This window comes from Lissotriton vulgaris, chromosome 6 (assembly GCF_964263255.1).
Source record: "Lissotriton vulgaris chromosome 6, aLisVul1.2, whole genome shotgun sequence".
Lineage (NCBI taxonomy): Eukaryota > Metazoa > Chordata > Amphibia > Caudata > Salamandridae > Lissotriton > Lissotriton vulgaris.
In genome coordinates, this window is record NC_141694.1 from 1,715,592,777 (window position 1) to 1,715,609,401 (window position 16,625).

At 48.2% G+C, this 16,625-nt stretch overlaps 1 protein-coding gene across 4 annotated transcripts in view; it reads left to right on the plus strand.

Moving 5' to 3' along the window:
* Positions 1 to 8,628: 8,628 nt before the first annotated feature.
* Positions 8,629 to 16,625, plus strand: part of MARK1 (microtubule affinity regulating kinase 1) — a 452,814-nt gene continuing 444,817 nt past the window's right edge. For 3 of the 4 annotated variants that reach the window (XM_086927925.1, XM_086927927.1, XM_086927928.1), the window contains exon 1: positions 8,649 to 9,248. In XM_086927925.1, the coding sequence (XP_086784051.1) occupies positions 9,198 to 9,248 (51 nt within the window). In that variant the 5' untranslated portion in view covers positions 8,649 to 9,197. Of the gene's footprint in view, positions 9,249 to 16,625 lie in introns of all 4 variants that reach the window. The other variant, XM_086927926.1, reaches the window with a different exon arrangement.

Here is a 16,625-nt window from a genome sequence, read left to right on the forward strand (position 1 = left end):
TTGCGTGACCTCTGACCCTATGAACTCATCAGCGACCCAGTGTGTCTATAAAGTGACCTTGGCTTCCAGGTGAACAGTGATCTGGCCTTCAGATCAGTTGGGTGATAATCTGGTGCGAGTTCACCTGAAGGTTCTAAACAGTCACCTCCTTGTTAATATAACAGGGAGCGCTTAAATTCCACACTCACTTGGCAATTATTTCCCATACAAAATATGCCAGGTGAGCCTTGCGTGATTTGTGCTGTAAAAAAAACACAGTCTTGCAGCTCTTAACATACAAAACTACCACCACTTGGACCTTCCGAGTGTTCTTATTCAATCTATCAGAAGACTTGTAGAGCGCTTTTGGTCACTCTAGAGGGTATTCAGGAGCTGGCAGGGTCCAGTTAATTAGCTGCTGAAAAGTCAGGTCTTCAGGGATTTTCAGAACTCCAAAACAGATGGGGAGGTCCAAAGATTAAAGATTAGTTTGTTCCATGTCTTCGTTGCTAGTTAGGAGAAGCAGGGACCTCCGCATCTGCTACGTTGGATGCGGGGGCAGTTTCAGAGAAAGGTACACGGAACGGAGGTGTCTACGGGGTTGATGGAAGTACAGGCAGTAGTTCGATTAGGTGGGTCCGCAGTTGTGTAGGGCCTTGTATGCATCGGTCAAGAGCTTGAACTGGCATCTTTACTGTGGTAAAGAAAGTAACAGAGTCCACTGTATAGATATAGGTTCCTTTATTGTAAGTTCCTGCCAAGATATAAAGTACAGAAGTTGATAAGTAGAACCCCACCAGGAGCTAGCTGTTAGCAGCTCAGCCTGAGATGACCAACTGCCACAGACCGGTAGATAGAGAGACAGTGAGCCAGAGAGTCACCCAGGCATTCTATTATGTCACAGATGACATAGGACAGTCTATCTAGTGAAGGGCATTAGAGAGGACATTTACTACACATCCTCTTCCCTTATGGAATAGGAACAGAACAGAGAACACAATTGGCAAAATACCTCAAATGCAACATCAGCAGAAAAGAACAAGAGTGAACCAAACGAGATGTCCAAAGCATGAGGTATCACTAGCAGAAATGTGAACAAAGAAAAACTAAATTGTAAAACTATATGCCTCTTCCCACTCCCTTAACAAACCAGAGCAGCTAAGCAAAGTGGTCACACTCATAACCTCCCCACACATGGGTACACCCTGGAACAAACAAAAAGAGTGTAGACGGTGACTCTAGAGACACATAGGGGTAAAAATTCACTCAAGACAAAAAGAGAGCAAACCCCATAAATCAGCAAAGAAAAACAGACTTTGCAAAGGACTAGAGCCCCCCCCCTGATAAAGACGTGTTGACACAAAAGAAATGATAAACTCACAGCACAAAGTCTTACCAACAAGAAACCCTGGCCACGAGTTACAAGAAGGTAGACTTAGGCCAGAACATAGTGCACGAACAGTCTCCACCAAAAACAGGGGACAGCACAGAGTGGAAACTCTGAGATTAAAAAGAAACACAACCTTCCCTATGTAGGGTACACCACAGGACAAAACCTGGGAACCAAAATGGGGCATGGACTACCCACACAGACAACCTCCCCTATGTAGGGTACACCACAGGACGATACCTGGGAACCAAAATGGGCATGGACTACCCACCCAGACAACCTCCCCTATGTAGGGTACACCACAGGACAATACCTGGGAACCAAAATGGGGCATGGACTACCCACACAGACAACCTCCCCTATGTAGGGTACACCACAGGACGATACCTGGGAACCAAAATGGAGCATGGACTACCCACACAGACAACCTCCCCTATGTAGGGTACACCACAGGACAATACACGGGAACCAAAATAGGGTATGGACTACCCGCACAGAACACTACCACAGGAAACTAATAGAAATGGGCATTGACTACCCACTCAAACACACAACCTCCCCTATGTAGGGTACACCACAGGACCAAACCTGGGAACTGGTAAGGGCATTGAGTACCCACAAACAACACCACCTGTCCAAAGAGGATACAACACAGGATAGTCACACTGGTAAACCAAGACTACAACATCCCCTACATAAACGTGTACACTCTATGTGTGATGTGAAGACTAAATAAGGACCCAGACCATTGAACAGTACACTACACTCATGAGCTGTGCAGAACACTCACTGTCACACAATCCACTTGCATTGCAAACTGAATTGAAAAAGTGTACACACCCACAACTTCACCAAAGAAAGGGTAAACAATATGTTAAGCCACACAGCACACTATTCAACACTGGGGCTGAATAGTGTATACTCAAGGCATATTAATAAAAGACTGAGTGCCCCCACCCCTTAGACGCAAACAAAAACGAATATAGGCATTGCAACTAGAATTGTTAGGCTCAGGTGATCAGACTCTTCCATCGATATCCACAAAAGACTTCACGCAGCTGTGTGCAATCGCTGAACTCCGCTGTCGAAAGGGAGAATCAAAATGTTCGAAAGTTCATCCTCCCACATCTGTTCATGAGACAAAAGTTAATTACCTCTCTTTGACGTCCTCCTCTTTTCCTACCGCACCGGCCATTGACAACTGGAGATTTCCAGGTAGAGGGTTTTTGTTTAAACTGACCGGGTGACAGCAAAACTTTATTAACAACACAGATAACAAGAACTTTACGTTGCAATGAAAATCGCCAGGAAAGAGAACAACCTTCACACTCAAATGGCGGCACGCATCCCTGACGCTGTGCAGGGAGGCTCGCGGCAGGAGCATGCACCAAAGCGTCAAGAACAGTAAGGAGCTCGCGGAGACAGACGTCACTGAAGAAAAATTGCAGGCATCATGAAAGCAGTAAAGCTGCGCGTGCCGAGTGCGTGCGCGCGTTGCGGTCTCTTGGGCTGATCGAAAGTTAACAGTTAAACCGCCATTGATCCGTGGTAACATGTTGAACACAGAAATAGGCAAAGAAAAATGCCTCAAACCCAGGTAAAACACAACGCTGATCCCGGGTTTTCCATACATGCATGTCAGTTCACGGAGGATACCACAGTAGTACACAGTCACTGAGAATCACTCGCCCAAAACAACGTATGAGCTCACCAACGGCGCCGCCTCTGTGAACACTCTCCTGAGTCTCCCAGAACACCTCCTCAAACACTCTCTCGTGTCTCTTGCAACGCTGTGGATGTTCTCCAGAGGCGCTAAACTCCTTTATTTCTACTCCTCCATGTGAAATAAACACACACCACAGGCCTCAGAGAAATGTGGCTTGATAAAGATTTCGAAGGTAGGAGTGGAGTGACAACAGACACTTTGAAAGCAGTCAGAGCGCAGAGAAAAATCACCCATTAATGTAAGATGAAAACAGCTACCAAGGTGTTTTCAGCGCAGCGCAGACAGTTGATAGCATCCAGTAGTGAAACAGTCCACAAGAGTCATTGGTGCACTAGAACACTTCACACGCAGGGTAACAACAGACATCAAAGTGTAACACACGCTCTGGGTGCAGGCTGTCCAGGTGGAACAGGACACTGGTGGGGTTGGCAGGGTGTTACCTTTAGTCTGAATTTGAAGTGTCTTTACAATTCTTAATTTCTTAAGTTTCTTCCTTTTTCTTGCTTAGATCCTTAAGTAGTCTGTATCCTTTGTTCACGCGTAGGTTCATCCTTTTAAGAAACGTCGCCAAAATGTGGTAAAGAAAGTAACAGAGTCCACTGTATAGATATAGGTTCCTTTATTGCGAGTTCCTTCCAAGATATAAAGTACAGAAGTTGATAAGTAGAACCCCACCAGGAGCTAGCTGTTAGCTGCTCAGCCTGAGATGACCAACTGCCACAGACCGGTAGATAGAGAGACAGTGAGCCAGAGAGTCACCCAGGCATTCTATTATGTCACAGATGACATAGGACAGTCTATCTAGTGAAGGGCATTAGAGAGGACATTTACTACATTTACTGTACAGGGAGCCAGTGGCATTCCTTAAAGTAGGGGGTGATGTTGGTTTGTCTAGTGAGGTCCAGGACGAATACGGCTGCAGCGTTCTGTATGGTCTGTAGTTATTGGAGGTCATCTGTGATCCCTTCCTAGAGAGTGTTGCCGTAGTCATGTCGGCTCGAGGTTAGGACCGGGGTGATGGTGCATCTTGGGTTTTGGGGTAGCCATTTGAATATCTCATGATGCATGCGGAGGGTGAAAAAGCAGGAGGAGACAGAGTTGACCTGAATTGTCATGGTTAGCTTGTGGTCCAGACTGATGTTGAGGCTCCTTGTGTGGTCAATGAGGGTAGGAGTAGGTCCAAGTTATGAGGGCCACCAGGATGTGTCCCATGGGGAGCGTTTGTTTCCGAAAATCAGTACCTTTGTCTTGTCAGTTGAGCTTCATGCATTTTCCCTTCATCCAATTGGCGATGTCTGTCATGCAGTCGTGGAAGTTGGTCATTGTGGTGTCTTTGGAGAAGGAAAGGATGAGTTGTATGTCATCGGCGTATGATATGCTGTTGAGCCCATGGGTATTGGCGATGCTGGCCAGGGGTGTCATATAAGTGTTGACTAGGGTCGGACTGAGTAAGGATCCTTAGGGTACTCCACAGATAATGTCCTTGGGTTCAGAGGTGAAGGGGGACTTTTTGCGTTCTCCTTGTGAAGGAAGAGGCGATCCAGACTGTATGCAAGTCTACCTAGAGGTTTAGGAGGATCAGAGCCGCGTCTCTCCTCAGTCAATTAGGGCTTGGATGTGTTGGTAGCCGCGATGAGGGTGTCTAGGTGCTGAGGAATCCAGATTGGGAGGAGTAGAGTAGGAGGTTCCATTACAGATGTGAGGAGAGTTATTGTTCCATGAGCTGGTGATGTTGAAGTGGACAATGGAGTGGTCAGTCCAGGTGAGTTCCGTGGTGTGGTTGTACCTGGTGCAGCCACCAGAGGTGAAGATGTGGTCTAGTGTGTGGCCTGGGGTGTTCATGGAGGAGTTCTGTGCTTTTCATGCTGTTGAAGAGGTTGGTAGTGTTGATGTCATTGTGGTTGTTGAGATGGAAGTTGAGTTCGTTGAAGAAAATGTCGTTTTAGGAGTCTATGGCGAGGGGGCAAGAAGTCAGCAATGGAGTTGCAGAAGGTTGGACATAGTCCTGGAGAACGGTAGTCGAGGGCGCTCATGATTTGCTGTCTGTTTGGAGTCGGAAGTTGAGGTGTTCCATGGCTGGGGGGGGGGTGTCATTTGTGGTGGCGCATTGGAAGAATTCCTTGTGTATGATGGTGATCCCTCCACCAGGCTTGTTGTTATGGTGGGTAATCTTGTATCCTGTTTGTATTGTGGTGACGATATCAGGCGCGGAAGTGGGGTTGAGCCAGGTGTCAGTGATTAAGAGGATGTCGGGTGTGAGGATGGAGAGGAGGTCCCAAATCTCGGAGGTGTGTTTTCATAGGGAGCGTGTGTTTAGAAGGGCACATGTGAGTTGGTGATTTTGTTCAGGTGGTGTCTGTGGTGTGTTCGAGTGGGGCCGGTCGGTGGGCTGGTGTGTCTACTGCGGCAGGCGAAGTGGCAATGAGCGAAGGTGAAAGTTCCTATCGTGAAGCATGGGTCGGTGTGGTGGCAGTGTCTGCTGTGGGGTTAATGGAGTAGAGCTTGGTCATGCTGTATCTGCAGGGGCTGAAAGGCCAAGGGTCTTGGTGCTGGCCATGGTCCAGGAGCAGACAGCTTGCCTTTGGCACACCAGCGATTGTGCTGTGGCCTGCATTAAGTAGGTCCTGGGGTGAACGGGGCTTCTGTTTGCGGAAGAGCGATAAGCAGGAAATCCCAGGCAACGGATGCGTCACTGGAGGAGGCTGGAACAAGCATAAACCGGAGGCCACGAACAAGTGGTAAGCTGGATGCTAAGGTACCTACTCATTGACAACCTCCAACACATTTAGAAAGCTGCAACTTGCATTCACGTTACGTGGCACAACCTACTCATTTTGCCTATTTGTAGGGATGAACATATTCATTCTTTCTATACGTTATATCACATACTTTCTAGTAATTCCTGCAAATGTTTCTGGCAAACCATTGGTGCATGAGTAGCCATGTTGAATGATTGTTTTTCCCAAAAAACTAAAAGGCATACTGTAGAGGTGGCAGTGATGGTTGTTGGCAATGAAGTTAGTGTTGCTGCTATTACCACCGTAATAGCGACAAGTTCCCATTGGGCCAACAGGGGTTGCAGTACAGACCACAGACTAGCTTGTTGATGTGAAAAGGGCCGCTTTATTGGAAACTGGTGCACCTTACATCCAAAATCCCTTGGCCTGTGCCGTAAAAAACGAATCCCCACTAAATATTGTCCTTCTACCTTACCCCCCACCCCCTCCCCTAAAATGGTTCCCCCTGCAACAATTATAACCTCAAATCCTGAAATTTCCTAACCTTTCATCACCTATTTCACTACGTAAACTTCCTATGATCTTCCCCTTCCTGCAAGCTCCCAGAGTGACCTTTCCAACCAATAAACTGTAACTGTACTCTGCGGTACCACAATGACCCAGGAAAAATCACCCCCTATAACCATTGCGAGCCACACCAGCACCTGCTTCCAGCGCCAACCCCAGTACAAACCCCCCCCCCCCCCGATGCACCTGTTCCCCAGAAAACTACCTAAATTAAAGAGGGTATATCTTTTAAAAAAATGACTCCAAAATACCTTTGAGGATTCCGGAAAAACTGCCCCCCGCTTCCTATGGGGAGGGAGGGACATAAACTAACTCCCCTACAACCCACCCGGTAGCTATTGTGTCACAGTCCTCAAATGGTGGCCCTTGACCTAAGATGGCCGGCTATATATTAACCCAGCCCAAAAGTAGCCCAACCCCAGCCCAATCCAGCACAAATTAACCCAGGGGAGCCCAGCCAACCCACTGGGTTCTGGCTGCCTCAGGACCAAAACTTCCCAGGAGGGGCAGGCCTCCCGCTGGTCGGCCGCCCCCCCCCCCTCTCCAAAGCCATAATCGGAGACCAGAAGTTGCGTCCTTTGGTCCTCTGCTGGCTGCTCAAAACATTGTGTTGGCGAGAAAGCTCCAATGGTATAGGCAACGACTGACATCTACATATTACTCCAAGGCCAATCAAACCTGTTGCATTTTCACAAGCCAGATTTGTGTAACAGCAATCCAGAAATTGCTGCACTTGGTCAAGTAAGCAGATTTTCTTCTGTGTGGATGACGGGTTTCTGAAAATGTTTCTTGTATGCTTAAAAAGTAAATTATCTTAACGTGCTGGCAAAAAGATAAGGGAGAATATTCCATCAAATGTTCTTTTTCCCACTGGAGAAAAAAATCTGCTGGACGATTGCGTTATTGTGCAACGTGAAGTGAGGTTCTCGGGATTCTAGCAACAGCATGTTGAAAGCTGTGCGTCTGCCAGGATTATTCTCTTGTTATGATTACAGCAGGCGGAGGAGGAGAAAGTCATGGTAATAAATATAACCAGCTTCCTCTCTGCATACAAGACGACAGGGGTGTAGATAGGTTGCCCAGTGACATACTTGAAGGAAATACCTTTTTGTGAATGACAGAGTAGGGAATTCAATAGATTTTGAAGAAAAATAGAAAACAACAAAAATCAGTCTTGCAAAATAAGTGAGGTGTATGGAATAAAGTCCCAAGAAGGATGTGTATCCGAAAGTCTGGGGACAGTTAGTGTAATAGAAAGAGTGTCACGGGCCATGTAGTAAGCCAAGAAAATGCCACCTACCACGTTGGGAATACAAGATAGCTACTATTGGTGTTCAGTTGATCCACTGGTGCACCTGATTCAATGACAGGGAGACAGCGATTTGCATATAACTGATTCTCTCCCGTCCCTACATGCCTTTCAGATGAGCAGGCGTCTAAATAGGCTTTCTCGGGTGATAATCCACAATACGGGCTATACTGAAACCTGTAATGTTTATTATGTTTAGATGATTATGAGGCCACCAAAGGGACGGGGCGTCGGTGTGTGTTGCAACCCAGAAAATGCCACCTACCACGTTGGGAATACAAGATAGCTACTATTGGTGTTCTTAAATGATATGGGGACAGCGATTTGCATATAACTGACTCTCTCCCGCCCCAACATGCCTTTCAGATGAGCAGGCGTCTAAATAGGCTTTCTCGGGTGATAATCCACAATACGGGCTATACTGAAACTTGTAATGTTTATTATGTTTACATGAGTATGAGGCCACCAAAAGGGACGGGGCGTCGGTGGGTGTTGCAACCCAGAAAATGCCACCTACCACTTTGGGAATAAAACATAACTACGATTGGCGTCCAGGTGATCCAATGGCCACTACTGCACCTGCTCCACTGATATGTGAACAGCGATTTGCATATAACTGACTCTCTCCCGACCCTACGTGCCTTTCAGATGAGCAGGCATCTAAACAGGCTTTCTCGTTTGATAACCCCCAATATATGCTATAATGAGACCTGTAATGTTTAGATGACTAGTCTGAGGTTACCGAAGGGACGGGGCGTCGGTGTGTGTTGCAGCCCATGGTCAGGGCCCCTGCCCCGGTGAGTCCCGCCCGTGCCACCCCCGGGGGCCCCGCTTATGCCCCGGCCGGGGCTGGGAGACAGCTCCTGGTGACTGACGGCCGGGCAGCGCTAGACACACAATAGCGCGGCCCGGAGAGGGAGGAGTCCCGGGGAGAGAGGCATTCATTCCGCGGGATCCCAGAGCCCGGAGCAGGCAGGCCGGGGCCGCTGCTGCATCATGCCTGCTGCTGCTGTCCCCCGCCCCCCGCACTGCAGCACGCACTGGAAGTAGAGGCTCCTCTTCCTGAAGTGAGCTGAGGAGGGCAGCAGGACGGACACCGAGGAGGGGGCAGCGGAGGAGGGAGCCGCCGCCGAGGGGAGGGAGAGCCGCCCGCCCGCCTTCCACCCGACCGCCCAGGCTATGTGAGGCCTGCCAGGATCTGCTCCTCCGTCGGACGGGCCGCGGCTCCACCCCCGGCCGGGGACTGCGCTCGGAGGCCGGGATGCCGCGGGTGCCCGGGCCCCGGAGGCGGCGCTAGCGACTGAGGAGGGCCGAGGCTGGGAGTGAGGGCACAGGCCGCCCGCCGCCTGGGGATGCGCCGCCCGGCCTGAGAGAGAGAGAGAGAGGGGGTTGTGTACGCCGAGGGAGCTGCCAGGGCAGCCCGGGGGCACGGTATGCCCGCCCGGCGCCGGGGCTAGAGGCCGCGGAGCCCCGGACCCGCAGCACAAGATGTCCACCAGGACGCCATTGCCGACCGTCAACGAGCGCGACACCGAGAACGTAAGTACCCGGGCGGGGCCTGGTGTCTCCATCCTGGCTGCTCAGGCTGTCACCACCGGCCTTCGCTGGGCGTTCTGCCCTCCTTCAACCCCCTGGCAACTACGACCTCTCATGGCCTCTTGTTTTCCCTTGCAGTCTCCCCAGGCTTCTTTAAAACTCCCCTGGCATGTACCTCTCAACAAACTCTCCTGGCCACCCTCACTTGCGACCTTCCCTAGCCTGCCTCTCCTCACACACTCTGGTGGGCAGCATCCCCTGGTATGTATTTCATCAGAAACTCCCTGGACAGCCACTGCTTGCAAGCTCCCTTAGCCTGAGTCCCGGCCAGCATGCCCCGGCCTGTCTCACCTTGCAACCTCCCCTGGCCAGGCTCCAGGAGTCTGATCCGCCTGCCTCCCCTAGTGTGCGTCTCTTGCTGCCTCCCAAGTCTGCCTGCCTGTCTGTCTGTCTCAATCCTATCTCCCAAACTGGCCGCTATGGTCTTCACTGGTCTTATTGCCCTCCTTAGCCCTTCCTGGCCTTGCCCCTCCTTGTGGGCAGCCAGGTCCTAGCCACCCTGTTCTTGACCTCCCCCTTTTTAAAAGGTCCCCACACCTGACACTGGTTGCAGTCTTCTGCGGCCTGCCATTCTTTGGAATCTTCTACAGCTGCCTCTCCTTAAAGATTGTCATGGCCTGTCTCTCCTTGCAAGTTCCTTGGCCCTGCCTGTATCCATCCTAACTTCCAAACTGTCAACTTCTGCTTCACCGACCTTATCGTCCTCGTTTATCTTCCTAAACTTCTCCATGAACTCTGTGCAACCTCCCCTGACTCTCCATGCAACCTCCCCTGGCCTGACTCTCCATGCACCCTCCCCTAGAGGCTGCTTCTAACCTCCTTTTGACCTGATTCTGATTGTAACCTCGTCTAACCTGCCCCTCCTTGCAGACCCCCCTGCCCTGCCACTCCTTGCAGACTCAAACATCACAAAATAAAATGATGGGCAGAGTGTTGAAACTTTTCAAACAGTCAACCCCAGTCACAGATCTGGGTTTAATCCATTGTTAATTTGCTCACCAGTCACCCCAGTTTGGACCCAGCCTAATGCAAATCAGTCTTGGCCCTGCTACCCGTGGGAACTGTCCAGCTCGAATTGCCAAGCCAGGTCCTCCCTGGACCGAAAACTAGCATCCTGGGACTGGTTTGAGGGTATCACCTTCCTCATCATCCAGGCTAGCTTGAATCCAGTGGCACAGTGAGCAGAGGACCACCATCGGCGCATACCCAAAGCCACTTAGGGCGTGCATACCAATGTCACAAAATAAAATGATGGAGGGAGTGTTGAAACTTTTCAAACACTCACCCCTGGTCAGAGATCTGGGTTTGATCCATTGTTATTTTGATCGCCGCGTCACCTCAGTTTCTGGTTTGAAGCTAGCCTGGCTGATTAAGGGGTGACACCCTGAAACTAGTCCCAGGATGCTTGTTTTCAGGTCTAGGTAGGACCTGGCCTGGCAGATCGGGCTGGACTGCTCCCATGGGGAGCAACGTCAAGACTCATTTGCATATGGCTGGGTCTAAACTGGAATGGCGTGGTGAGCAAAAGAACAATGGATTAAACCAATTTCTGTGACTGTGGGTGAATGTTTGACAATTTTCCGCATTCCTCTCCTTACAGACTCCCCTGGCATGCCTCTTCTTGTTACCTCCCCTGGCCTTTCTAACCTCCTCTGACCTGGCCTGCCTCTCCTTGTAGACTCCCCTGGCCTCCCTTTGCTTGTAACGTCTCCTGGCTGTCTGTCTTTTCAAGAGGAACGTTCTATGGCCTCTCCTCCCGACCTGCAGCTTCCATTGCAACCTTTCCGCAACTCCCAGCCTGTACACTCAACCCACGTCACCCAGGCTTGCCTTTGCTATCTCGCCTGCATACTTGAGCGTCTTCTTGCTTGTTACCTGGCACATGAGTGTTACCTGCAGCCTCTCCTGCCTGCCTTGTATATCCCCTCCTTGGCTCTGCCTACTATTCTAAACCCTCGATTTGGTGCCCGGTCTGCACCGCCAACCTTTTGCCAGCTCCCTTTCCCGCCTGCCCCCTCCAGCCCGTCTCATTCTCCGTGTTTGCCCCCACCTTCCATGGAGAGGCTGTGGTTGGGGCAGGATGAGGGCCCCTCCTCTGCCATGGGGCGGTTGGTCTACTGGGGTATTTATAGGTAAGCTGTGAGCTCACAGCCGGGGAGGGGTGCAGGGTTTGCACACAACATCCCACCCACCCTGCAGCCCTATGCTTCCAGCTACTGCGTCCTCCTCCCCCACCTCAAAGATAGGGAGTTCATACGGCCAAGGGTTCGTCACCCACTCGCACACCGTACACGCCAGCTCCTTTTATGGGCGTCAAGGCTTTGCCACCTTCAAATCTACCGTGGCTTGAGAGGTGCGAGTGCATGTCTGACAGCCCACACGCCCCCTCCTCGGCCCTTCCCCCTTTTCCTGTAAACATCCCTTCACGGCTCCATTCATTCTCGGATTCGTTCTCAGGATTGCATCACCAGCACAGACAGCGGGCACGGCTTCGCCGTTCATGCGCAGCGAATGCAGTGCTGTGTTTCATACTTTACCCCAGACATGCCCAGGCGTACAGCCCAGCCGCCGGTGACCCGGGACGCCTGGGCGTTGTGCACACCCGGGGGTGGCTGGGAGAGTTGTTGAGTGGAACGGGAGCAGTCCAGACCTCACCTTCACACTTGGTGCGCATCCGAGGAGGCCGATGTGGCTAAACGCCTCCTCACTGTCACCACAAGGCCAGTCCTTGGCAGCAAGGGGTGGTTTCTGTATACAAAGACCTTTCTCTACAAAATCTAATTCGGCCCTGTTTGCTAATGAAATGACACACACTATCGTTTTGTGAACCCTCCCTGCTGTTCTGTTGTTGTTTCTGACGATGTCAAGACTGCATGCCACCCAGAATCGACACCTTTTTGTTTGGGCACCCACAGACTAGCATGACCTGGTGTGTGCTTTGAAGGCATTCAGCTGCCCCTTGGCCTCTGTTCTCTAGCCTGAATGTTTTTCTATGGGGCTCGGTGCTCGTCTGTCCATGTCCTGTTTTGGATATGGTTACACTGTTTTATTACCATAGATGTTTCTTTCCCTTTATGATTTTGGTCACCTTCCGTAAAGCCTGATATGTATGTGCTTGCCTTATTTGCTAGCCAATATTGCACCCTGTATAGGTTCGGACACTGTTTGCTGGCTCATGTGTGTCTTGAATGTGATACCTCTAATTTCTCCCCACAGTGCCCTTTGGATGTTATTTCTCAGATATGCCCTGTTGTCTGTCCTTGATATGCTTGTCCCGTTGTTTTCGGTTTTGGTATTTAATTCTCATTTAGTCTGTTTCCCACGTGTCTTTAAAAAAAAAAATCAGAATTACCCACATATTAGAGCTGCGTAACCCCCCTACATCCGCCTTGTTGCCATTCGTGGGTTTATATATTTCATTTTATTCTGCCAGAATGGCCCATTTTATTGATCTGTGCACTTTCACTGTCTTATTGCCTGCCATGAATTCGCTAGCCGGATTTTCTAATGTGTGGTCTGGGTGTTATCCCTAGTGTCCCATGGCCAGCCAGCCTTGAATGTGGGTGCCCTATTTTCTACCCAGAATGTCTTGCTTAGGGCACTCTTCCCTTTATCCTGTTGCCTACCTTTGCCACTGGCTTGTAGGGACTTTTTCTGTTTAATTACAGGTCCATGAGTATTTTGAGTGATTTTCATTCTTTTAATGACATCAGTCATTGTTATTTTGATTGTCCTGCCGGAAACTGTTTTTATCTTTTTAAATTGAGCATCCGTAATATTTTTAAAGAAACTTTTACAAATAAAATAGTAGCAGTACCTGGAACGGTGTGATGAGGTGCTTAACATAGCGCCCAAGAGATCACTTGTGTTTTGGAATAGTAGTACCGATGGTATGCAGTTATTGGGCTAAAATGTGTCTTGGTACTTCAATGTTGAGACAAACAGAGTAAATTGTGCATTATGTATGGTTCTATAGCATTCCACATGCACCATTTATTGATGTACAGCAACTCTCGTCCTCGCCGCTGAGTTCATGCTTTAGAAATACGGTCAACAAGTACATTGCCCTGTAACACAAATATGATATTAAAATATTTATATTTAATGTCGATAACGCAGTATGAGTCATCATATGAACAATTTTCTTCCTTACATATAAATTGCTTATCTCATTGTAGTGAACCTTTAAGTGCACTTAACTCAGTATACAAAGTATTTTCATTGAAGTTGCTCTTCTGTTGAGCCAATGTGACAGTTAACAATGTCGCAGCTTATGAATTATAACAGTTTTCATATCAAACGTACAACAATGAAATAATGTTGAGTTTGCCTACTGGTAGGTGCAGTGTGGCGGATGCAAGGAGGTATTCCAATTCTATTACGACTGTGAAATTTTCTCAAAATGTTGACATAAGATCTGTGCTCACTAGAGCTTGTTGATTCCCAACGCCCTCGAAAATTACAAGCTCTTCGGATCAAATTCACGTGCCAATTTGATGTGTTTGTAATGTGTGCAATGGAAAGTTAGCTGCACAGCACACCCTCTTGGGAGACTGTCTTACTAAAAAAGGGCGACACACCAACACGTGTTGGACATTGAAGCCACTGGTCACCCTCGCTGTCAAACCCCACCAGTGTGGGGACTGGTTTTCCAAAATCTGTGTGGCTGTAAGTATCATTTACTTTCTCTGTGTGCCAGAAAATACCTCATGTTCATGTTTGCTCTACCCCTGTCATGCCAGGGTTTCGGTAGCACGATGCTGGCATCAATCCAGTCACGTCAGCATATGCCACAGAGAACCTTGCATGACACCTATACGTCCTCTCTGGGATATATGAGGAGGGCCTTCCTTGGCACCTAGAAATCCAGTGCCCATAGGTACCAATGGAAACTCTTTCACAATGTAGAAGGTGTATCATCATTTTTTTTAACATCAAATTCTAATATTTTCAAAAGATCAAGGCAAAACTATGCACAAAGTACTGTCATAATAAAGGAAGTAATTCTCACATGTTTCATACAACACAGCTTAATACAGGCCATAATATGACCATCACTTGCCCCATATTTTTTCATTTTTCCGTGGACATCCCTGTGCCACATAGATTGGTTCCTAATGATTCACACACCAGTCCATGCCAGAGCACCATTTGGAAGTGTATTAGCATTTAACTCTATCGTATTCACCCTTTATATTGTCCACCAGTGAGGTCCGAGTCATCCACTCTAAGGGTTTAAACTGCTTTGTGTTAAATTAGATAGGATGCCCCATCGTGTCTGCAACATTTTGATTCTAGAGGAATCCAGACTACAGTAAGGAAAAAGCACAAGGCCGTTCTAATGACTTAAGTGAGTTTGAGGTTTTTCATTGTAGAAGATAATTATTTGGTGCTAGCGCCTTTTTTTAGCAGCTACTAAATATATATTTTTAAAATGAGATGATGGAGGTGGACATTTGTGTTGGCTTTATGGATTTCTTTGAGAGGTATGCTCTTTGAAGGCTCCCTGGCAGTTACTAGGACATATGATTGCTGGAATGCACCTGTCATGCTTGGATGGGTTTTCTGTGGCTTCCTAGGTTGATAATGCTGGAATTCTCCCACAACTTTTGAACTTCAGATGTTTGGCACTTTCATTGACTCTAAGCATACTTGTCTTGAGGAAGTAGATCATGTAAAAAAGTTACTTTTATCCGCAGGCCTTGATTATGAGTTGGTCGTAATTTTCCTACTCCTGCTTGTAGCTGTGCTTACGTAGGGAACGGAATTCCTTGTTGGGTGTTGTTTACTGTATCCAGTAATTGCTGGTTGTGTTAAATATCTCACCTTTGGTGAAATTTCAGCAGGTCAAACCTGCTGGAATGTAACGGGGGAAGTGTACAGTATTTACTGTACCGTGTGCATTTTAGTGCAGTAGGCACCAAAATCTGCATGTTAGTCCCAGAAACTCAGAATAGGTTCTACTAACTGCACTCAATAAATAACATACCCCAGGGTATCGTTTGCGTATTTGGTGCGATTAAAAAGCACATGGGCTCTGACAAACTTGGAACCAGGGCCACAGTTTAGCAGTGAAAATGCTTGGTAATCCAGTTAAGGGGCATTCAAGGTAATTGGTGTGACATCTGGTGGTAATTACCGACAACTAAAGGCTTAACACCTCTCTTGGGGCCTGAGTTTAGGCGGTCCCTTAAACCATGATTGCAAAGGTTGCATTTATAAGTGGTGAGGTCTATCACACCTGATAAATACCATGTGTGATAACGTTGGTATACTTCCTTAAATTTTTGCAGGTACAACCTGCCACAATTTAGAATGAGGCAAAAGAACCAATATTCATTGGGACCTGTGGATCTTGATGCGGTAAGCATCAAAATGTGCATTTTATTTCCTGCAAGTAGGATACTTATTGCATCCAATAATAAATTAAGAACTCCTTGGTATCAGATTTTTATCAGATGTGAGCATTATTAAATATAGCAGGGTCTTCATGTCATCAGGCCCTTCGTATACAGCATTTGTCAACATTAACCTTGTTTTTGCTGGTTATGTCTTATCTTCAAGTGAAAACTTCGAAAAGCAACTTTAATTCTTTGTTTAATAGTATTATCACTGTCGGCATTTTCATTATTTACCAGCTACCTCCAGCTGTAGACTTTGAATGCTAAGTTTAGGGGTGATCTCGCCAACGTGATGACAATATTACTACTACTCCTGGGATGTGTGACGTTACCCTGAATTTCAAATGTGTTGCAACATTAAATCATAAATGTGCTGCATAGTGGTTGCAAGTGCCTCACCTGCTCGCATGCATGTTTTCTCATATTTGTTTTGGTGCCAGGATACTACCAGGTTGTTTTGGTGAAGGCAACTTGTTTCGGGCTCTTTGTGCTGTGATTCTCTGTTACTTCACCTGCATTGCTGGAAGGAACGCTCGGTAATCCCGTGCCCCCACACCTCCCTGCGATAAGGGCTTTTTTCAGAGTTGCCTTTTCCTGCTGACTGTGCAGAGCTCCACCTGCGCAGTCACCCGCTGTTCACCCCAGGACGGCTGGAGCTTCCATGTCACATCAAGGCCCCGAGATGCCTTCACATCCTCCTGCCTGCCGAAAATAGACTGCGGGGGCCTCGCGGCCCCTCTCTCCCTGCTGTTCACTAGTGCAGAAGGTTTGTTTATCTGAAGTGGCCCTTTGACCTTTAGTGGATTGGAACTGTTTTGACGAATAATACATATTCTTATGCTAGTGAAACCCTTAACAGCTCTTTTAAACGTGCCCCAAGAAATTACTTAATTCGGGAACGAAGCGTTCCAAAACGCAA